The following is a 24,252-nucleotide window of genomic DNA, read 5'->3' as shown; positions in this document are numbered from 1 at the left end:
GGGAAAGAAGGTGGCTGCAGCAAAGGGCAAGGAAGTGAATATAAAGATAAGCATGAGATTAATTTTCTGATAGGAGCGGTATTCTTCTGTGATGAGGATGTATGAATGACATTTACTGATCACCTTAAAGTACACAACTAAGTATATTGGGTATTTTTAAATTCAACTCGGGTCTAGTATTTTATTTGAGAGAAATTATGAATGAAAAATAATAATTGTTCTGGAGTGGTACCATTTTTTCCCCCATTGGTAGGTAGTTCCTGACCAAAAATTTTAAATCAGATATATATTAAATGTATAGTTTTAAAGAAATCATACATGTTTTAATAAAATATTTGCTTAAAGATTTCTAAAATACTGAGAGATGGATAACTTTGGTTTAATTTGGACTAATTTTAACAAAATACCATGTAGCCAGTTATAACATGATAATGAGCAGGAAGAAAAGGTTTTTATTTATTTTGAAACAAAGACATAGCACCATTTAATTTCCATGTGGTCTTCTACACGTAGCCATTCTCTAGATTTCCAAGTTTATTTGAAGTGTGTGGACAGAGACCACTAATAATGAACAACTATCAAGAGTGTTTTATCACCAACAAACATCAGAGTGCCATTCCGCCACCGGAAGTGATATGAGAGTAAAGAGCAAAAGAAGAAAACAGATACTTAGGTCATAAAAATTGAGAAAGCAAAAAACAATAAAATTACACACCATTAAAATATATTGCAAAGTAATGGCAACACAATCGATGGCAAAGAAATTTGATAAATAAAAATACCAATTTTAAGAAAACTCTTAAAAGCACAACAACCTCGATCAGATTTGACCATATAGTGAATGAATATTACCAGAAATCAGATAGAAGTTTAATTGTAGGGCAGATTTGTTTCAGATTACATCTTAAGTTTGCAGAACTTCCATATTTCATTTTTTAAGTTCATGGCAATGTTTTATTTTCACAGGCAATACTAAGAAATTCTGTAACTAGTTCTTTGACTTAAGGAAATGTAGTATTTTAATAAAACAGATTTTAGTCTGTGTGATTTAAAGGGAATAACCCCTATTATTTTTTAAAGTGATGATTATGTGCCAGATACTGTTTTAGGCATTTTACATATTTTATAGCATTCAGACCTCACAATGATTCCTTGAGTTGGTGGTATCTTTATTTATAGAGAATGAATTTGAGAACTTGCCTACAATCACATAGCTAATAAATAACAGTCAGAGTTTGAATCCAGGCTATTCTACACTCCATATTTTCTAGTAGTATAGTATATATTCTTCAGTAGTGGAGTTGCAAAGTGAATTTAAAATCCAACATTATAATCTATTTCTCTAGGCATTTGAGGTATAGTGGAATCCTGGACTTAGAGGAAGACAGACTTATGTTTGAATAATTGTTTTCACATTTACTAGGCATGTAATCGTGAGCAAGTCACTTAACCTTTTCAAAGTTTGGTTTTCTTATCTATAAGGTTATGTAAAAAACAAATGAGAGAAAATGTGAAAGATATAGCTTGCTGTTTGGCATGTAGTATATGCTTAATATGTATTGAAATTTGAACAGAGGGAATTTTTAGACTAAGCCATAGAATGAGACCCAAGTACTACAGTGTTTTTGGATTATCACATTAACTACTATAAAATAAGAGGTTAAAGTCACCTACATAAGAAACAAAAAAGACAGAAAACATTTGCTTTTTGGCAGAAATATTTTGTATAGTGAACTCGGTCTAGGAGGGTCTTACTAAAGTCTGGAAGATTTGGTCTTCCAGAAAATAGAGTAGTAGGGGAAGCAGCTGTGTGGAGCGGCACAAAGGATGCCCTCCGTGTTAGTGGGAGCAGGCATCACGGTGTAATGTTATCCTATTCACAGCATGGCAGTGATCTTAACTGACAAGACAGGAAATGAAAGAGCCATGGCTATCTCATTCTGCGGAGAGAAAAGGGAACAGAATGTGGGAAAAGAAGGGGTTATAATAGGAGTTTGTGTAAACACATACTGAAAAGTCCTGGAAATGCACATAATAGAAGAGGACTAATTGGTTTTGTTGGAAGTCCAAATGTAGCCCTCTAGCATTTTCTAGTGAGGAGACCCCAGGCATGCGGTAAATTTAAAAGGATGTCATTGGCACATTAGATCACTTAATTGCATAGAGTAGCTAGTCACAAAGGCGCATAGGTATTAAAGCCAGTGCTGTTATAATTCTTTCCCCCCACTTAGGTACTGAAAGTCATTGCTTTTCCCTTATATAGTGCTGGGTTTTTTCTTTCCCTTTCCAAATTTAGTTGTCATATTTACCAATCCTAAGAATCTTCTCAATAGAGCATTTTGCTTGAGCATCTATCTGTTTAGATAAAAAGAAAATGGCCGTTTCCTCCCCTTCCTCCACACGCACACACTTGTAATAATTTCCTTTAAGAACAGAGCACAGGTAGCCCTTTGTGCTAATATGCCTGAGAAACATGGCCTGTTTTTTTCCTCATCCTTTTTTCACTGTCTCAGGCAAGCACAGCATACTTCATATCTTGCCCTAGCCCTGTTCTCTTCTTCTGTAGCTGACAGTGCTTATATATCAAGAGCGCCAACAAGATGCAGCTCCATTTAACAAAAAAGTGCCTTAAAAATGTAACTCTTCTTTCTGCATTTTTATTGCACAGTCCATCTGCTGCTTCATCGTGGCTGCACTTCACTTTCGCAGTGACAAGGCTCACTCCTTTTTCTTGTCTCTTAGGCAAGATCTAATTGGCAAGTGGGAAATCTTCAAAATTTGCTTTTGCCAGCCAACAGTAGTTTCAAATTTTTATGTAAACAGTTGGCTAAAATAGACTTGAAGGGTAAAGAGAAACTGATGAAAATGAAGGATTTTTTTTTTTAAAGTCCCTTCCCATAGAATGAACACACCTTCCTACAGGAGCATAATAAATGTTTTCAAATGAACTGTACTGTAGTTTTGTCAGTTACTGGGTAAGTACAGTAAGTCTGGTCAATATTTTTAATGGCTTCAAATAGCAAAATGTTTAGCCTAAATCATTTTTTCAGGCATAACTCTTTTGTGTAAAATATTCCTGCTTCTGGTAAAATAAATTGTCTGAACTTGTGGTGTGGTGGGGATTGATTGGTATAGCCGTGGAGAAGAATGGATCCCTAAGTGATCTCTATTTTGCCATTTGCATTGCTGGGATGGTGCGGAAATGCCAGACTCATAGCCTTGAGAATCATATGGGCATAGAAAAACACTGTTGATTCAGGAAGTGCCTTTAAATGGTGTCCCTCTTCTCATTTAAAGTACATCTGTGGAACTGCAGGAAAATAACAACTAGGCTCTGCCCAGGAGTCTAGTACCTGTACAGACCAAGATACTAATAATGTTATTACAGCAGCTAGCTGCTTTCCATCGAACCTCTAATAAAGGTCATTAGTTGCCTGCTTTCTTGAGTGAGATGGCTTTGCAGCAAGTGCTTGGAGAAAAGTTATCAGTGCTGTGTGTTAGAAACAGGCATTCTGCCAACAGCTTTATAATGAAGGTGAAATGTAATAAAGCGATGGATTGACAGTTTATGTGTTGAAAGTGAAGGAAATGGAGGTGTGGAGAAGCATTATGGGGAACCTTTCTAGTCATATCTTCAATTTAACCATCAGGGGAAATGCTTCAAAATCTTAGATTTATGAATTTCTAGTAAGCAGTTTCCCAGCATGTAAACAAATCTCAGTGGGCTGTTTTAGGAAGGTAGATTTGGGCAGTGAAGTAATCATTTTTATTCCTCTGATTTTCCAAATAGAAATGGACATATATGATAAAAATGTCAGCCACACTCTCCACGTCAGGGCCCTAACAGGATTACATGTCAGTTCTTAATGTCTCGCTCTGTTTTTCTTTGCCATGAATGGCTGCATTATTGCTCACAGGAACTTCACTGTAATATATGGTAAGAGACAAGTAGCTCTTTATGGCCAGTGATTATTCGGTTTGAATGAAACCTGTGATTTATGTCCATTTAACTGAAAAGCCTTGTAAATTCCCAGTGCTGCATTTTTCCTCAATAGAGAATGAGTCAAGCGAAAGTGACAACTAGGTTGGCGTGGAAATGTGCAGTGCATTGCCGTGTTATATTTAATACACCTGACATGAAAAACGTGCACACACCACACAGTCACCTTAAATAGGAGTGAAAGTGACATTAGCTTGTAATATGACTGCCATATTCAGTGGATTAGACACTAACATTGGCTTAAAAGGAGATTTGGAGCCAGAGTGGGATGGGCATGGGGCCACAGATAGTGATAGGCAACTACTAGTATATCATCTGTCATTTTCTCATAATATTTTAAAAATTGGTTGTTTTTCCAATTGCTTCTACTGATATCTATAAAATAATATGATTCTTCCCTTTCATTACAAGTCTTTATCTTTAGAGTTAAGAAGGACAGCACGAAATTTATGTGCAAATATTATTCCAGATCTTTCTTTAGGAGGTGCTAATATCATTCAGTTGGCTTTTTTATTTTTTGCTTTTTGCGTCTCTCTCATTCAGTCAGACCCCACTTAAGCATCTGCCTTACCTCTACTTGGTCTTGTCTCCTTAGCTTTATCTCTAATCCATTCACTGTTTGTCTGAGAACCCCAATCTCCCTTTCTCCACCCCCATATCAAATCTGGTTTAGATAATGGCACCTTGAGGGATTTTTCAGTTTGTTTATTTTGTTTCCAAATTATATTCCAGTTTGCACAACCAAAGGTAATTGTTTCAAATGAGATTTTCTAACCATGGGGCTTGTGACCTTCATTTCATTTCCAGGTCTTCTATTTCATACTTAAACTGCTTTTCGTTACTTACGGATATTAGGTGGAAAATTATTTTGCCTTTTTTTTTTAGGTTTGGGGAGAAAAGTAGCAACATATCTGTTTTAATCGCTCTTATTTATCTATAATTTGGTTTATGTTTCTCAAACTGTGGCTTACTTGATTTTAAAATGAAGAAAGCTGAAAGTAAAGTTGGTGTTTTCTTTAATCATCTTTGTACTGTCAGACCACAATCCTGCTTGTTACTTTTAAATAACAGACACAAAATAAAATCTATGGACAATTATAAAAACAACAACAAAAGAAAATAATAGAATTGGCACTAGTTTCACAGAAGTCAAGAATTCAGGGCCGGCCAAAAATATCTGATCTGGCCTTGCTTTCCATGATACTGCTAAACATTTTCCTAAGATTGGTATGGCAGTTGAGTGAATCAAGAGGAAGTCCATCAGAGAACAAAATTATAGAGATTTCATAGGCTTAAGCCTATGAATAATTTGGGACCTAGTTTTATGGCATGCTCATTAGGGGGAAAAATCAGACAACTACAGTTTCCATAATAGCTTTCTGTTTCACAGCAGCTCTAAATAATGTACTGTTTACAAAGTAAAAATGATTTGATAACTTTTCTTTATCATTACCGTGGATATTGTGTATCTTCTCTGATTGTGGAAATATTGTAGGGCTAGATTTTAATTAGTGCCTAATTCATGACCATGTGTGGAACACATTTGCAGCAGCCATGGTCTGAAGCCACTCTTCAGTCCTGGATGAGCAGAAGTTACTCATGATCCAGTGGGGTTGGTCCTTGAAATGAGGAAGCTGCGAAGCCCTGTATTTGCATCTCATTTTCTCAGGTCAAGCCTTCGTCGTGTTACAGTGTTGTTCTGTTAGAGAGGCTACTACTGTACAATTCAGCCACTGCAGATTTCTAATCTGCTTATTTATAATTCAAAAGCTTGCCTATATATTAATGAACCCTTAATGAGCTGTTGAAAATGCCTGAATTACAGTCAGATTATTAAACTCCAACAGCCCCATAATCATACCATTTGAGTGGGCTTTAGGTACTTTTCACATCTGCAGCTTAGTATTGTGAAGGGTATGCGTTTATTCGGAGGAAGCTTTGTAATAATTTTGACCCGTAATTTATTTATTGCCCTCCGAATGCAGTCGTCTATGCAGATGCTCTCTCCCATTATCTGCGGGGCAGGTGCACAGCATGTTGAAAGACAGCTAATTAGGATTTGCCGAAAGATATGCAAAAACTATGGGCTTATAACAAAGCCAAGTTCGTTGTTAAACAATGTTTTACTGTGTTTGTATGATTTGTCTAAATCTTAGGGATACTGAAATGAATGTTGTGGTTATAAGTAGATTGCACATAGGGCTTTTTTAAAAACACACTTTATAATTCTGTGATAACAAAGCCTAGATGTAAAGCTTTATAAATCTCTATAAATGTCGCTGTACACATTTTGGATTAAAAATAAGAATGACCAATTTTTAAATTATTGTTTTCCCAAGTTTTAGTTTGAAGATATCAATATCTTTTGAAAGCCATTTAGTTCTATTCATTATGGCCCTTGCAAACTTAGGTTCATTAAAATGTTTATAGGTGCCTAGGGGAGTAGGTGTTATGACTGGAATCCATGTGTGACTCTGACTTTTCATCTATAGGAGTGTGAACTTTTTGTCAGGAAATGATTTTTCTGATTAGATTTGATGTACATAATTTATAAAGCAAATGCAGAAGGATTACATTAAAACATTCTTCCTGTATTTGAAGCAACCACTGAAGTGTTGATTTACTTATGATTTTAGAAGAGGTATTATTTGTCACAAGACATACTTATGATTCTTTTTATTTGTGTTGACTACTATTGAGTTTAAGGGTTGCTTCCTACTGGTATAGTGGTGTTGTTTTATATGCATATTAGGTATGGATGAAAGTGCCATCGATGGCTAATTAATTTGTATCTTGCATTTCTTCCTGATGAATTTCCTTCTTGTCTCCCTGCTTTCTTGTGTATTAGCCATTGAGCATCTTCTCTTGTGTGCCACACATGTGCAGGGAAATGTAAAAATTTTGTCTATGGATGTTGATCTATTAAAGAACCTCACCAAATGTCCATAAGAAAAGATCAATAAATATAAGTACAAGGGGAAAACTAGAAACCTGAGGAACTTTGAAGGTAGATAAAACACATTTCCAGGAGAAGCACCATTATCTATCTATCTCTCTATCTCCACACAGAACCAACAAACACAAAAATGTGAGCAAAAGTTTAATTTAAAAAGGAGAAATGTAAGGAACTCCCAAATGAATAATATAAAATGAAACAGAGCCTGAAGTGTTAGATAAGCTCAGTGAGTCTGCATGGCATGTAAAAGGCACAAAAACTTGGTATGTGGAACTATAAGTGTGTCTAGGCCATGAGATTTTACCATCTAATAAAATGAATTAGAAGGAAAGAAAGTGAAAGATGTTAAAAATACCAGTGTAACCAATATTTGGCAGTTTCTTCTAGATCTAGAAGAAATAGCAAATACATGTTTGTCTATCTTTATCAGCAATGTGCTGATACTGATTTTATCTTATTTAAGGGACTCCTAACTTTTTGGTTCCCTAAATGAATTATTGTCTTTGTATATTATAGTTTCCAAACCTTATTTATTTTCCTCTACAGGCAACAGACATAATTTTAAATTATTTTGAGTTAGTTTTATTACCCAGTTGAAATTATTCTGAAATATATTTTTAAATGAAAGTGACAGCTTTAAAGTGTTTTGAGGGAGGAAATTAAAGTTGTGCATTTGAATTAAGACAACCAAGAGCTCTCTCCTGCTGTGGGTGTAATTCAGGACATCTAGGAATGAAATCTGTTCTTAAAAGAATTGATGATAGTTTTAGGTTAGCGCATAAAATTGCAGAGCTGGTGCTCAGTTGAGTACTTGGCAGCTTATAGATGTTACTGTCATGTAAGTTACACCAGACACAGAGTGTGCACCACTGTGGATAAACAACAACAGGCACAGACGCAAAAGGCAGAATCCAAATGCAGACATGCAAGATGCCAACTTCCTTCCCCTCCTTCCCCAGGATGCCTTGTAACTAGTGTGAAGAACCTGTTTTTAAACAGGTTTCCAGAGGTTAATTGGGCTGGGATATTTTAGATTATGTTACACATTAATGAAAATGCTGATTTTGAGCTGTCATGACTCCAGTGCTTTTTTATACCACGATAATTATTTTAAAACTTTGTCTTCTGTGTTGTTGAAAACATCTTGGCAGAAAGCCTATGTGACCTGATTAAACCTACGAATTGTCAGCTGTGATCTATAGTACTCAGATGAGGTGCTGACTGGGCATCACTTAGGAAGTTCTTTATATAAAAGCAAAATTAGATTGAGACTATTGTGACCGGCACCGTTTTGCCATGTTGATGGTACATTTTTAATACTGTATTTATTAGTGTCCTGGTTTTATAGTTTGTTGACAATTGTTTAACCAAGGCATTTAATTACATATATATATTTTAAAGCATAGCTAATTACCTCATCATGTATGTATTTCTCTTCTCCCCCTGAAATTATGTAATGGAGAAGTCCATCTGATGCTGCTTATTTTTTAATTTTTGGGTATAGCTTGTGAATTAATTATTCTATGAGATTTTAAAATCTGTTATTCTAGCTGTATAGAGAAACAGAACAACCACCTTTCTTTCATTGGGTTTGTTTTATATCCTTGGATGATGTTTTTTCTTTCTCAAAATCCCAAATTTTTTACCCTCTTCCCATTTTATTCTTAAATCACCTAAATATGGGAAGATTGGATGTCAGGAACTCAAGGCTACCTTCTTGTAAGGATCCAATCTGGGATAAATTGAGAAGGGGTGATCTTAAAAATTTGGGGATGCATGTAAATATTATCTTGAAAAGAATTTCCATACTTAGGCTTATTGATAAAATGTGAACAATGAAATTCTCAGCATGAATTATAGTACACTGATGTTGTTTGAACATTTTTCTCAAATAAATAAAATACACTGTTTGTCCTGTTTCTCGCTTATTCTCTCTCTGTCTCTCTCTCCTTGAAGGTCTCAGCATCAGAGGAGCCCAGGAGGAGGACCCTCCCGATCCCCAGCTAATGAGACTGGACAATATGCTTTTGGCAGAAGGGGTTTCAGGTCCTGAGAAAGGTGGGGGATCGGCGGCAGCAGCTGCAGCCGCGGCAGCCTCTGGAGGTTCTTCAGATAACTCTATTGAACACTCAGATTACAGAGCCAAATTGACCCAGATCAGACAAATCTATCACACAGAACTGGAGAAATATGAACAGGTCAGCAGCCGCCACTCTCATAGTCCTGCACAAACCTCTATTGCTCTGCTATTAGACTGCGCTAACCAATTCTGAGGGCTGTGAGGGGTAGGTGTTAACACAAAGAACAAAATAAATAAGGTCAATGCTAAAATCTAAGTGAATTGTTGGATTCATGAAATGAAGTCCCTTTGAGATTTCAGAGGTGAAGCTAAGCTGTTTTATCCCATCTACTTGTTTTAGTTATATTCATTCCTCACATTCATGTGCCCTTACTACCACACCTGCAACCATCCTTCCCCTCTAAATTCACCATTTTGTGCTCTTCAAAGCTTTGTATCATTAGCATTTATGCACTGGCCTTGTTCATAAGCTGTGGCCACTTTTAAAGGGAAGCACTGCATAGTGAGATTTTCCTCCTATGCTGTGAGTTCCAGAATCCTCCTAGGAATTCTTATGAATTGTGCCAGGCTGTAGGGGAGGGAGCTAACTTCACAAAGTAAGCAGGTTCTGGCCAGTCTCTCTGAGGAGGAAACCACCCAAGATAATTAACCTGGGGCAGGGAATACTAGCCATTGTGTGCGAAATTCCTGATTAAAGAATATGGATTAAAAATGCTATTCTCAGCAATTATATTAACCATATTTCAATGAATCTAAGATACTTTGTTTTTAAGTTGTATCATTGCTATATATATCACAAGAAAAAATTAACACTGCCCAATTTAACTATAACATTGGTTGCGAAATGGTTCCAAACTTCAGAGATGTTAAAATGTGGGGAAAAATAAGTAACTCTTAGATTCAATGAAAAAAGGTAAAATGTTCATGGTTCATTTTGAACTTATTTTAGTTGTTAGTTTAAGCCTAAAAACCTACTTAGTTTGAGGAATTTTCACTGGAAGGTAATTAAAGAAAACATTATATGGAAATGTTTAAATGTACCCCCAAATAAAGAGAATATTATTAAGTCAAATTCTATGAAATTGCCATGTTTTTAGGTCAGAAAGCAATTGTGAATTGGCTGTTTTATAGAGCTAAATCTGAAATAAGGAACTGTCTAAATATACCTATCACCCAGATAAATATATATTAACATTTTGTCAGTCTTATTTTGTCTGTCTCTGCCTCACTCCCCCCCCCTTTTTTTGTGTGGGGTATTTTAAAGTAGTCTTAGATACCATACCATTTTACCCATAAATACTTCACTATGTAGTCAGGTATGTCTTAAAGTCCAAACACCTTAATGTAATGTGGCAGTCCTGGTCAGTTTTAATACTGATTTATCTTCTAAGTTCCCTGTATAGTTTCAGTTATATATGTTATTTTTTTCATTGCCTTCTCTAATATGCTGGCTGTGGTGGTATTAAGCAATGCTGGATTCCCAGAGGTGAATGTGTTTTTAGGGAGGGTAGAAAGATTTATGTAGTTCTATGTTAACATACAATATAAATTAATCTTATAAGCTATTATGTATTTTTTTCTGAATAGGACTTTCTGGGATCTCACACCATCTCTAGTCTCATTTGGAGGAATAATTTTTGGTGGAAGATGTGCAAATAAGAATTTTAGAAAAATTATCTTACGTATGTACATAAAAAATGGAACTTTCTGATTTGACATATGAATAATTGAGAGTAAACAAAATAAGTCATGGTTGAAAAGATTGCCCTGAGCATAAACAGTGGAAATGGCTCTGATTTGTAGTAATATCCTAATTGCATAACTTTCTGTTAAATATATCTATCTGTACTTACTAAAGAAACACCACCAGTCACCTTGCATGAAAAGATCTATAGTATTGGGCCAAATGGCTCTACTTTTTTGGCTGAGGAATTAAGATGATTCCTTACTGTCTCCTGCCATGTCTCTTCACATTGTCCTCCTTCTGTCCTCCCTGTAGCCCTGTTGGAAGTTGGGTGAGGCAGGCATCAGTCATTGTCACAGGGCTTGGGGTTTTTGTTGTTGTTGTTTTGTTTTTTGTGCTTTGAAAATACACACATACACACAAGTTCTTTATAAATTAATCTACACTAAGTATTTTTGGATTAAAGATTATATTGGGAAATAATGAATATTAGAATATAATCATGAACCTTATTGTTAGATATATTTAGTAGCCTAATAACTACTTAGATGTCTGTTTCCTTTCTCATTTTTAGCACTTTCAGAAGGAAAAAAATATAGATAAGTGAAGTCATTGCAGTATTAAGGACAAGTAAATAAATTGAGTATGGTGACTCGTTGGCTGATTCGACAGATTTTAGCTCACCAATTTTCTTCTGTAGGTTCTGAATTGTTTTAGAAATATCAGTGGCATTTAATTCTCTTGAGTTGTCTTTGGGGTGGCTTTTATAGCTCTTCTGTAAGTTTTACCACAAGATAGTCAACTTTTCTTTTTTCTTTCTTTCTTTTTCTTTTTAAATCTTTGAGATACAGGTCCTTATCTGGGATAGACCTTTCAGGGATATGTTTTGAAGTTGCTAAGGGCTAAGCAGAACTAACTGAGATGAAGGGGTGAAATTTCTAAAATGGATGGAATTATAATTTCCATTTTACAGATGAGAAAATGAGACTCAGGTTAAGTTATTTGTCCAGTGCCACACATCTAGTTAGTGTTAGAATCAGACATTGAAATCTGTTTCTGACAATATGACTGCCCTTTTCATTGAATTATGCTGCTACTTATGTCAAATTGGAAAATAATTCAGGTACATTCTGTTTTTTTATTTGTTTGTTTTTTCTAATTTGCCCATATTGGATTGCATTTGGAATGGAATCAGAGTAGAGATGGAAAAATAAAACACAACTATCCTAATCACTTGATTTTTCCTCCTAAAGTGAACACGGGTATTCTGAGTGATGGAAAGCTTGTTAGTAAATAGGAAGAACATATATGTTAAGTAAGGCAGAAGCTTCATCTGAAAATTGTGTTGAATCTTTTATTAAAGGAAATAAACTACATTGGAATCTAGAGCTATTCACTCTACTGTGTTTTGCAATGAAGCTGTAATGAAAATGTATCTGAAGCCTGTTTAGATTTAGATTGCCATAAAATTAACACACACTACCACTGCCATAAATTAAAGTACCTTATAAACATAGCCACATTTACAAAGCTAAGCAGACTAGAGCTACAGTTTGAGCAAAATTAAATCCAAGCTGGAAGGCTCAGTTTTATGTGTGTTTTAGAAATGGTACTATCTTTAATATACTGTCCTCTTTTGGTTCTCTATAAAATGTCCTTTGATCATATGTCTCCATTACATAGGCTTAGATGTAATTATTTTTAGTAATAATCACCTAAACTCACTTATAAAAACCATTTTGAAATATTAGGCTAAATATTAGAATATAGTCTAAATAATAGAATATATATTAGAATCAGATTCTTGAATATCATTACCACACCCAAAGGAAACAAAACTATTTTACTTTTCTCTTGTTGATCCTGACACCAAATAGGAATATAACAATTTTCCAGAGCTTGCAGCAGCTGTCATACTACTTGTCTTTGGTGCATTGCCTCCCTCTTTAGTTGGACAAAAACCTTATTGCTTGTTTGTCTTCTCATTAATTAGAAGTTTTGAAAAATGCTTTTACATTACCTTTCAAATATGCTCTTGTGATTAAAGGCCCAACTATTAGAATAGGTGAATTCCTAATGAACTTTAACCAAGCGTTCTGGGAAGCCTGTTTTTAAGAATTGAAGGCCTTCCTGGTTCCTTCACCTCTTTACCAAAGGGAAATGGACACATTGGTATATGCAAATGAAATTTGACTTAGACATTTGTTCTCAGTTAAAACGGACAAGATATATCATGCCCTATGCAGCTCTCCCACTTTGCTTGTACCAGAAGAAATGCTTGTACACAGGCAATTCACTTCATAATTTATAGCTGCTATAATAGAGATGACATATTGAAAGCTATCTACTATAATTATATTGAAATACATTTTTGCCGAAGGCAAAAGTGTTGTAAGGGTACCAACCCTCCACAAGCATCTGGGAACCTGCTTTCTGAGTTCACAGATGTCAAATGAATTCACCTCAAATCAGGTAGAGCATTGGAACCAAACATACACTGAATGTGCTCAAGACGAATCAGATACTGTTTAGATACTAGAGGACTTTCAGATTACTGAGGATTGTTGGGGAAATGGAGAATGAGTGTAGAACTAAACCATTGTAAAGGAATGGCCTTGGGCTCTTTGAGGATCTCAACATCATGTACTTACCTCTCCTGGCAAAATCTGCTTTGCTTGTAAAGAAATTTTATTTTTATCAGCTTAAAAAATGCTGATGTTATTATATTAGAGTTTGTCTAGCCTGCAAACTCCTAAATAAATTGCTATTTATTTTTAATAGTTAAGCAGGAAAGACAAAAGGTTACTACCTGATATAAACTTTATATTTCATTTTCCCAAGCAAGGCTTTGTTATTCATTGTTCCAAGGGAAGGGTTTTACTTCTTGTCGGTATTCATGCTGGGTCTTTTCCTTGACTGGAAGTAGTGTTTGAGTACTCACCTTTTTCCCTCCAAGTTTCTAGTTTATTGAGTCTATGTACCAAATGTATCTTTGACCATATGCTTGATTAATGAATGGTTTTATATTTGAATACTCTTTTTTTTATTAAACTTGTTTGGAAGCAGTGTTTGTATTCAGGCAGTGGCAAGGCAGAATTATATTATATGTTAGGTAATCAGAGTAGGGACTTGCTTACAGAATTAACACACACAAAAATATGAATTTCATTAACTTGCCATTTTCATTGTCAATAATAACTGCCATTTATTAAGTATTTAATTATGTTCCAGACTCTATGCAAATAACTTAACATACATATATAACGTAATCCTTACAAAACCCTCATGAGATAGGTCCCTAAACTATGTAATTAGGTAAGAAGTGTTGAAGTACAATAGATATTTCATCTTTGCATATTGGTTTCATTCTAGTTGGCTTAGCAAAAGAATCTTTAAGTGAAGAATTTGTTGATTTAATAATAAACATTTCATAAACACAAAATCTATAATATTGGACTAAAGTTGCTTGTAAGGTTGTAAAAACGTCTAGAAAATGGATGCATGCAAATTTGAGAGGCATTGACTTTTAATAGAGATTTATTCTTTCTTGAAAAGTGGATTTACAATAGGTGGTATTATGATCTGTTGTCCACAATTAGCTTCTCTAGATGGTTACAAATTTAGATCTGATCACTGAACCATTTAAAAACTTCCTCTAAAAATTAGTGCTTGCTCTTTGTTTGGTTTTACATTTTTATATTAACTGATCTGAACCCACAGGCAAGAAATTGAATTCATAACAAACTAGCATCACCACAAAACAACAAAACACTGAAAACTTTGAGTGTAAACCAAATAGATATGAATATTGAGAAGACAGTTTTACTAAATAAAAATAATATTATTACAAACAGTATTGAAAAAATATTGCAAGTTCTCATTTATTATTTGGTTTGAATTTTTAATAAGAAAGGAACAAATGGCAAAAAGGAAGGCTCAGATTCAGAATTGATTGAAACGATTTTTCTCACATGAGGCCTTCAGTGCTTTATGTTCACTTAACTATGTTATTGCAATGTATGTTTTAAGATACACACAAAAAATGCATCCTAGATAGTTTTCAGCAGCTGGATTAAAAGTAAAAGGTTTCTGCTATTACTCTAAATTAGAAAATTCAAAGACTCTAATGTCTGTTTTAATAACATAGTCATGGTGGATATGATAAATGTTTGAAGTGAGCATCTCACATTATAAACAGCATTGATGCTAATATGTGGTTGGGTGGCCCTTCAAAACTCTGCAGTCATTTGGTCATTCTTACTGCATTTATATTTTTAAAATGTTACCTTTTAAGGAATAGGAAATGAGGCAGTACTGTGTTGTGCTCTGAAACTGGTAGAGATGAGGCTGTAAATGAGGCTGTAATTTACTTTCAGTGGTATAAAGGGAAAAAAAAATCACTTTGCCTAAAGTGTATGCATCTTTCTTAAGGGTGTACCCAGATTTTAATTATCTAAATGTAAATACTTAACGAATTTTACTTAGAGTAATGAGCTAATGTGCACACTACATAAATGAGATGTTCTAATTAATCATGTATGAACTACTGGTTTAAAGAAAAGCTATGTGAATTCTGTGAATGTTGGGCTATTGCCAAATTGCTAATCAGCATTTGCATTCATAGATGACTTCACTTAATAATTTGTGAGACATTCAGCAAATGTTTTAGAAAATTATGAGTTCTTACATGCAAAAACTTTTTACTCTTAACCTGTGTTTTGTTGTTGTTGTCCACATGAGCCTTTGACTGCTTCTTAGAAACCATAGGCAAACAAACATTCATTCTGGAGAGATTACAATACAGCCAGAGAAATACTAGGAGAGCTAACATTGCAGGTATCATTCAGGAGTCTTGAATTATTTATCAAAACATAAGCCATATCATAGTTGTCTGTTACCATAATGTGTGAGTTAGTTTGTAGGAATTAGCAATGTTATTTGTACAAATAAATGCTTCCATAGTCTAGTACAGCAGTTCTCAAACTTTTTGGTCTTAGGACTTAGATTCTTAAAAATTATTGGAGACCCCCTTAAGAGCATTCACTTGGTTGGTTACATCTATCTATCAATATTTATTATACTAGAAATTAGAAATATTTATTAATTTAAAAATAAGAACAATAAGCTATTATGTTAACTTAAGTAACATTTTTTAAAACCCCAAAACTCAAACTTTAGTGAGAAGAATGGCACTTTTTTTTACATTTTTGCAAAATTCTTTCGTGTTGGACTTCATAGAAGTCACCTGGATTCTCACGTATACTTCTGCAGTCAGTCATGTGGTTAAAGAAGAACATTATATGAAGAACATCTGGCCTCACACAGATATATCACTGGAATAGGGAGGAATATATTAATAGCCTTTTTTAAAAAAGAATAGTTTATTGATTTTTAGAGAGGGGGAGAGAGAGAGAAACATTGATATGAAAGTGTAACATCCATCGACTGCCTCCTGCATGCCCCCTACCAGGGATCGAGTCTGCAATCTTTTGGTGCATCCTCCCATGCACCAAAAGGTTGCCATTTCGATTCCGTCAATGGCACATTGGGAATCAGTACCAATCTATCAGAAAGTCTAATGGGAAACTGTCAGGCTCACAGTGGTGGGTGCAGATCTTTTAAATTTATAATAATTAACTTCAAAACTCAAATTTCACCACTGGCACAACTACTATCACCTGTTTTCTTTGACATGACAGGCTCACTGGCTTCATTTTTGAGAAAACATCTGCCAAACACCTAAGTTCGAATAATCATAATATGTCTATTTTGCTTTCAAATAATAGTGTTTCATGAAAAAAAAAAGCAGCATTACTTACAACTTAATCACACAAGTGCTTTTTCTTGGGATAACTATCCATCTATATGCAGAGAAGTACTTTTTGTGTGCTTCCCATTTGTCACACAGAATATTAAAGACTTAGTCAAGTGTTGAGATACAATAAAATGAATAATTTCTCTTGCTTCATTAAGGACACTCCTAAGTGAATCTGTTTTTTTTTGTTGTTGTTGGTGGTGGTGTGTGTGTATATTTATATGAATGCATGGTAATGACAAGTGAAAAAAGAAACATCAAAGATTACTGACAGTACTGTTTTCCAATGAGTTTTTAATAGCACATTGGTCTGCAAGATGCCATAGTGCTGTCCAATAGTTGCCACTAGTCACATGCAGCTATTGAGACTTGAAATCTGGTCAGTCTGAACTGCAATGTATTATACATGTAAAATACATACTAGATTTCAAAGTGTATGAAAAAAGAATATAGCATGCCTCATTATAGTTTTTCTATAGTTATGTGTTCAAATGTTAATATTTTAATATATTGAGTTAAATAAAATGTTAAAATTAGTTTCACCTTATTCTTTTCTTTTTAATATGGCTACTAGAGAATTTAAAAAATTTATATGTGGGTCTTAATATATTTCCTTTTTTTTTAATTTAAATATATTTTATTGATTTTTTACAGAGAAGAAGAGAGAGGGATAGAGAGTTAGAAACATCGATGAGAGAGAAACATCGATCAGCTGCCTCCTGCACACCCCCTACTGGGGATGTGCCCGCAACCAAGGTACATGCCCTTGACTGGAATTGAACCTGGGACCCTTTAGTCCGCAGGCCGACGCTCTATCCACTGAGCCAAACCAGCTGGGGCAGGTCTTAATATATTTCTGTTGGACAGCACTACTCTAGAGAATAGAGGTTTTGTGATCATATTTACTTGGGAAAAGTTGGATATACCATTCCCCTTTGAAGATTTACTATGCAATTGGCATAATAGAAGTACTGAGGAGTCCTGCAAAAATAAAAAAGAGCCTTTTAAAATTTTGCTTAATATTGCATTACCCAAACATACTGTATTATTGGCCATATATGAACATTTTCTGGAACTAGCTATAGAAGTATAGAACTTGCTGATCCCAGTTTGGGGAAACACTTTTAGTTTAATTTTCTTCATTTTACTGATGATAAAACTAAGGCCTGGAGTTTCTCAAATTATATGAACATCTCTTCAGGGAAAGTGCAAGAAAAAATAGACATATTTCTTGGCAGGGCAGCCACTTGTTTTTAGCTCTGCATAAGATCGTTTACAATGACAGTAGAGCAGGGAAAATCTTAAATTTACTTTTATTTTGGTTTCCGTAAAGATGGAAAAAACTTCTGGTTTTAGAGTTGCAAAGTTCCTTAATATAATTTTGTCATAATATAGGATAATAATTCCTAGCCTTTTTTAGTTAGACTAAGAATCCAAAATGAAAACAAACAAAAACTCCACAATTGTCCCTTCAGGAAATACAACACGTGCATACAACTTGTATATGATTTCAGGGAGTCATGGACATTCTAAACTTCTCCATGGACTGCAGGTTAAGAATTATTCTCTTATATTTCAGGGATAATATATTTAAGGCTATTAACATTGTTCTTGAATTGTAATACAAAAACCCACCAATCAATAGATGTTTATTGGATGCCTACTGTGTATATTACACAATTCTGCACTCTGAAGATTTCCATAAGTATAGCATGATGCCAGTACTCACAAGGAATTTTACATTTCTTAAGACGTAAAACATATGAAAAATTTTAACTGGTAAGCAAGACTCTCTTTATCTTACTTTAGAAATATTTATAGAAAAGCCCTGTAAAAGCCTAGAGAAATTGAAACACCCGGTGTACTTGAAAGGTTAGTTCTCTAATGAGCAGTTAAAGAAACCATCATATGCTGGATATGAACAATGTTCAGGGTATCTGTAGGGAAGTGGACATTATTTTAGCTTCAAAATGTATCTTGCCGTGATCAATGATTGTTCTGTCTGCTCTCCCTATCTGGGGCATCTGTGCAGTAAGATGCAGAATTCTTTTAACAAAAATGCCAGAAGATGTTCTTTTTATTCAAGGACAGATGCTTTATTTACCCAGGCAGTACTGGCTTTCAGTGAAAGTGAACTGAAAGAGATGGGGGCTGAGGATTGTTAACTAAAACCTGATTTGTTAAGACCCAAATCTGATCAGGATTTGCCCCTCCCCTGAAGAGTTGAGCTGCCTTGCTCATCTTCCAGGGATGGCTCATGTCCACTAATAGGGCCTACACCACAGCTAAATTACACTAGGACGTTGGCATGCTTGTCATTCAAGGCCTTTATATGCTATCACAAACCTGAATCCCTTCTTCTCTACATAGTCTCTCAGTTCCTCTGAACTTGCCACATACTATTATGTCCAGTTTTCCTCCTTGTACCTGGAATTCCTCCTGATTTCATCTTTATCTACCTTTCAAAAATCCTATCCATTCTTTAAAGCCCCAATGTCACTTGTGCCATGCAACCTGCCGTGATCGCTGCCTCCAGATGAGAACACTCCCTCCTTTGAACTTAGGAAGCACATATTCCTAGCTCTCTGTGACACTTTGCACAGACTGCCTTGTTTGAAAATTATTTTTGTTATATATTTTATCACACTGAAGGCCAGGTCTATATCTTGCTCATTTCTGTGTCCCTTAATAGCACTTAGAAGAGTTTGAACTTCATAGTCCTTCAGTAAACATTTGTTGAATAAATGTAAAACCTCAATGAAATTAGAAGGTGCTTAGTATTAACAATAATACTAAGATAAATTTATATTTATCTATAAGAGTTGGTAGAGAGCATCCCCCACTGGGAACACCTCATTTTGGAACTGGGACAAGGTTAGTGGGAAAGGCAGTTGAGTGCAGTGTCTCCCTTGCATGTCTGGCCATTCAGTTTCAGAATTCTTGTTGCGCTACCTACCACTGCCATTTCACCAGTGTCTTAGTTTTCATCTTACCCTACCCACTGTTTCATGCCATTGGCAACTGCAAATGAGGTAGAAATTCAAATGAGTTAATGTCTGGATGTGATCATATAAAATACCAGATTTCTAAAGAGTGATTTTTCCTCCCTTACAGGCATGTAATGAATTCACTACACATGTGATGAACCTTCTCCGAGAGCAGAGTAGAACACGTCCCATTTCCCCAAAAGAGATTGAAAGAATGGTGGGCATCATCCATCGAAAATTTAGTTCCATTCAGATGCAGCTCAAACAAAGCACTTGTGAAGCAGTTATGATTTTAAGATCAAGGTTCCTTGATGCCAGGTATGTAAGGCCACAAATCTATTGCGTGGCTTTCCTCCCCTCCCCCCTTTTTACTCCTTGTATGTTATTTCCTATAAAAATGGTTAGTTGGTTTTAGATACTTTGTTAATTTGGCTGTAAGAGCTCTTCTCTACGATGGACAGGTAATTCGCCTCATGGTGTCTGTGCTGTCAAGCCTCTTGTCTGGGAGTGGTAGTGTATTAGCTTCCAATTTGGTGACATGGGAAATAGGATTAGTGCTGCTCCTAATGACTTAGAAGATGTGGCTTTTGAAATCTGATACTAAAAAAGTATTTTTAAGGATAACTTTCAGTCTGTAACTCTGTTTTAACAAAGGCTTGCTTTCTAAGAATTTCTTGATGTTACATTGCTTGTGTACATTATAAGAAAATAGTTGGAAATACTGATGCTCCTAAGAACCAAGTGGTATTTTAGTTAATAGAGGTGACCACAAAGCCCCAAAGTCTGTTTTTCCAAATCAAGTAAGAAAGCCTATCAGTTTCTCCTGTAAGGATGAAGATTTCCCTTTTACCTGAAGCTTTCGCCAAGTTCCACAGGAATTAGGTGATAAGTTGTATATGGTGTGTTTGACCTACCAGATAACAGAATAAAAGAATTGTCAAGTTGCTACTGCATGCTGCCTCTGCAGGGTTGCCTCTTGAGCATTGCTAAAGCTTGTGATCAATCTTCAGCTTTGGAAAGGAGTGTCTATTTCATTTGGCTTTTTCGTCCTTGGAATCTGACAGGTGATAATTATCATCCAGATTTTACAGTATTAGAAAAAATAACTAAGTTAGCTTCTCAACTGGAAAACAAGTTGTGTGGAACGGTTCTTCATGCCAGAGCTCTTCCTTAGAGCCAGATAAGGAACATCTGCCACCTAATTTAACTACCATTTGCTCCTAGTTTAGCAGGTCCCTGTATCAGCCCTTGGTCCCTTCTTCTTCTCAATAAGCATTATCTGTGAACCAGGTAGCTATCGGTAGGCTTGACAGTTTCAGTACTTATTCTAGATGTTTTCCACCCTACTCACCGAACCACCTACTCAGAGTGTGCCTCAGAGTACCCCAGGTCAGGGCTTTGTTTTCTTTTCAAGCCATGCATGACTCCTGCAAAAATGCTAATTGTTGTTCTTGGTATATATCTTCCTCCCCTTCTCTGTCTTCCCTTACCATCTCCCCATCCAATTAATCATCAAATCCTGTTGATTTTAATCCCCAAATAGGTCTTGATTCTCTTCTTCATCCCTTAGGAAACAGTGGTTTAACCTTCCACAGTTTTGAAATAAGAAATTTTAGGTTTGATAACTTGAGATGTTTGGATCAGACCTAGATTTCTTGCTCCCTGGACTCTTCCTTGATGTTGAGACACAGATGACACGCTTAACCTTCCATGTTAGCGGCATCATTGTAACTAGAAGAATCTCATAAGGGTCTACACATTTACAACTGCCTACTGACTGTCTTTTCTGAGTGTAGCATATCACAAGTGAGAAGATCATTAAGATTATTTGGAAGAAAGTTATTTGGGGAAAGTATATTTCAGTTACTAGAGAATCTGATTTAAGGTGAAGTCTGACAAATGCTAATTTTCAGGCTGGAATTCTTTAAAAACTTAGTAACAAATGGCATTTTTGCTATTTGATGTAAATTGTTAATAAACACTTGATCTCCTGACATTCTGCCACCTCTCTCCCAGTAAATAAATATTTTCCTCCCCTAGTGTTTCTCTGTGAGCAAATCTTACCTTAGTCTAGGCAGTTGCTTAAACAGACAAATCTAGAAACCCCTGATGTATTTTTTCCCTTACCTTCCTTTTCTGTTTTCTCCACCCATTTCCCCCTCCCAACTCATCATCAAGTCCTATTGTGTTTACCTTTCAAATAGAGCTTGAATCTTTTTATTTCCATTACTCTTACCTTATGCTGTTACCATCATCTCTCAATTTGACCATTGCAGTTGTCTCCTTAAATATATCTGTATTTCCTTTCATGTCCTCCTCCCACTATTAGCAGTCAGAACAAATCTTTTTTAAAAAAAGATTTAAAATCTTTAAATAGCTTTCTCCTAGTAAAATAAAATCCAAAAATTCCTCTTTTTTTCTCATTAAACTTAGTTATTTTAATGGGTCATGTTGTTTCCATTAAAAAGTACTGATTTTAAAAATGAATAACTTAAAAACTGCCACCAAAAATTCTTATGGGGCTCACTAAGCCTACATAATCTGGCCCCTGCCTATCCTTCCAGATTCATCTCACACATATTCTAATTTTTACTGTGATCCAGATTTCTTTAGCCCTTTGGACTTTTCAACCTCTTTTTGGATACAGGACCATTTCCTTTACTCATTTCTCCTCCCTCTATTCTTTGACTGATTCCTACACATTCTCCAGGTCTCAGATTAAATGTCACTCCTTCAAGGAAACCTTTCCTGACACCATAATCTGTTAGGTTCCCCTCTGATACACTCTCATTATATCTTATGCTTTCCCTTCATCGTACTTGATATGGTCACCACAATTTGTAATTATTTATTTCTGTGATACTTGTCTAATATCTTTTTTCCCCTAACTTTCTACTTTTCACCTTAACCCTCCAATCTCCTATAAACTCTCTGGTAGGTATTATCTGTTTTGTTCCAACTGAATCTTTATTAAATATCTGGAACACATTAGATCCTTAGTAAATATTTGTTGAATAAATTAAAGAATGAAGTTAATTGTGCTTCACCATTCTAGTATTTTTCTTAGTGATTCTAAATCTTAAAATGCGTTGGCTAGTGCTTTGGAGGATGCCAAGAGCATAATTTATAATACCATATTGATAAATTAGACCCCAAGAATGTTTAAAAATAGAAATGTACTTTTTTTTTTGGTATGATCCTAATTAATATATCTCTCTTTGGTTAGTGCTTATTATAACTACAATTCTTTTTGTTTTTTGTCATAGACGAAAAAGGCGTAACTTCAGTAAACAAGCCACAGAAATCTTGAATGAATATTTTTACTCACACCTCAGCAACCCCTACCCCAGTGAAGAAGCCAAAGAGGAGCTGGCCAAGAAATGCAGCATCACAGTGTCACAGGTGAGCGAGGACTTCATGGGTCTGTCTTGTTTCCCCAGTAATATACAAACCCTGTTCTTTCCTCAGAGCATTCTCACCAAATTTCATATCCAAATGTTTCATCATCAGAGAAGACATAAAGAAAACATATATATTTCCACATTTTTATTCAAGTTTTTAAGTTTAATTTTTTTAAAACCTAAGTGGCAAGGAGACAAGATAGTCACCCACCACCCTAGTGTAAATCTTTGATAGAAAGGACATAAACATGCCATGGGAAGAGATAGTTTAGTGGCATATAGTCCTACTTTTCCCAATTCAGATGACTGGCTAAAGCTTCCTCCAGTGAGAAACCAATTCACTTGTTGCTGAAAGGAAATCTATATATATAAAAGGCTAAGTGTCTGTCCGTTTGACCAGTAGCTATGATGCGCACTGACCACCAGGGAGAAGACGCTCAACGCAGGAACTGCCATGATGCGCACTGGCCATTTAAAAATAAACGGCACCACAGACCTGTTGCCAACAAACCAACACTCGGCTTCCCCCAAGTGGGACACAGGCCCCGCCACCACCCCAGAGTGACACCCCACCAGATTGCAGCCAACGCTGCCAAGACCCCATGGCGCAAAATGCGGGGCCCACCCAAACCCGGAAACGGTTGATGATGGGCACCGGGTAATGACATCATGTAGCAATGCCTAGTTTCCTCTCCCTAGCAACTAGCCTCCTTGAAGTTTCTTCAGCCCAAGAACCCAACTTGCTTTATAGCCAGGTGCAAACATTTTACAGTTTAACCAAATGTTTGTGAAGCGTTTTCACATGCCTCATCTCATTTGATTCTCACAGAAGTCCTGGAGTAGGTAGAAAGGAGACTTGGTAGAATTCTATTTTCTTTTCATTAGTCAAAAAACAGATTTACAAAGTTTAGAAACTTGACCTGACTGAAAAGTAAGAAATGGTGGAACTTGAAAATGACTTCAGGTTTTCTCACTGTGCAGAATATAGTCAAACACTGCTAAAGTTAAATATTTTACTCTTTGTTCTCCCTGCAATTCGTGATCTACAATAATAATCTGCTTCATGTTGATATTTACTGCTATGTTGCTGACAATTACCTGAAAGAGAAGTTGGGGTGCTTCACAGGGCTGGAAAAAGTTTCGCTAAATCAGAAAGCGGGTCTAATTAAGCAAGTTTATTTTTTATTTATGTAATATGCTAATTAGACTGGGAGACCTTCCAGGAGACCTTCCAGATGTTCTTCTGGACAAAGCCATGGTGGCGGGACTGAGGTAGATGCAGTTAGGGGCCAAGAGGGGAGGGCAGTTGTGGGTGATCAGGCCAGTGGG

The 24,252-nt window shown here is 35.7% G+C and overlaps 1 protein-coding gene across 5 annotated transcripts in view; it reads left to right on the top strand.

Annotated features, from left to right (window-relative positions):
* The window catches only part of PBX3 (pre-B-cell leukemia homeobox 3), a 188,919-nt gene that overhangs the window by 135,416 nt on the left and 29,251 nt on the right, over positions 1-24,252 (top strand). For all 5 annotated transcript variants that reach the window (XM_005881485.2, XM_014529367.1, XM_014529368.1 and 2 more), the window contains 3 exons: positions 8,913-9,154; positions 19,650-19,840; positions 22,789-22,924. In XM_005881485.2, coding sequence (XP_005881547.1) covers positions 8,913-9,154; positions 19,650-19,840; positions 22,789-22,924 — 569 coding nt within the window. The remainder of the gene's footprint in view (positions 1-8,912; positions 9,155-19,649; positions 19,841-22,788; positions 22,925-24,252) is intronic.

Source organism: Myotis brandtii, unplaced genomic scaffold, assembly GCF_000412655.1.
Source record: "Myotis brandtii unplaced genomic scaffold, ASM41265v1 scaffold68, whole genome shotgun sequence".
NCBI classification, from domain to species: domain Eukaryota; kingdom Metazoa; phylum Chordata; class Mammalia; order Chiroptera; family Vespertilionidae; genus Myotis; species Myotis brandtii.
Note: the sequence above shows the minus strand (reverse complement) of the source record. Positions and strands in the feature narration are given on the sequence as shown.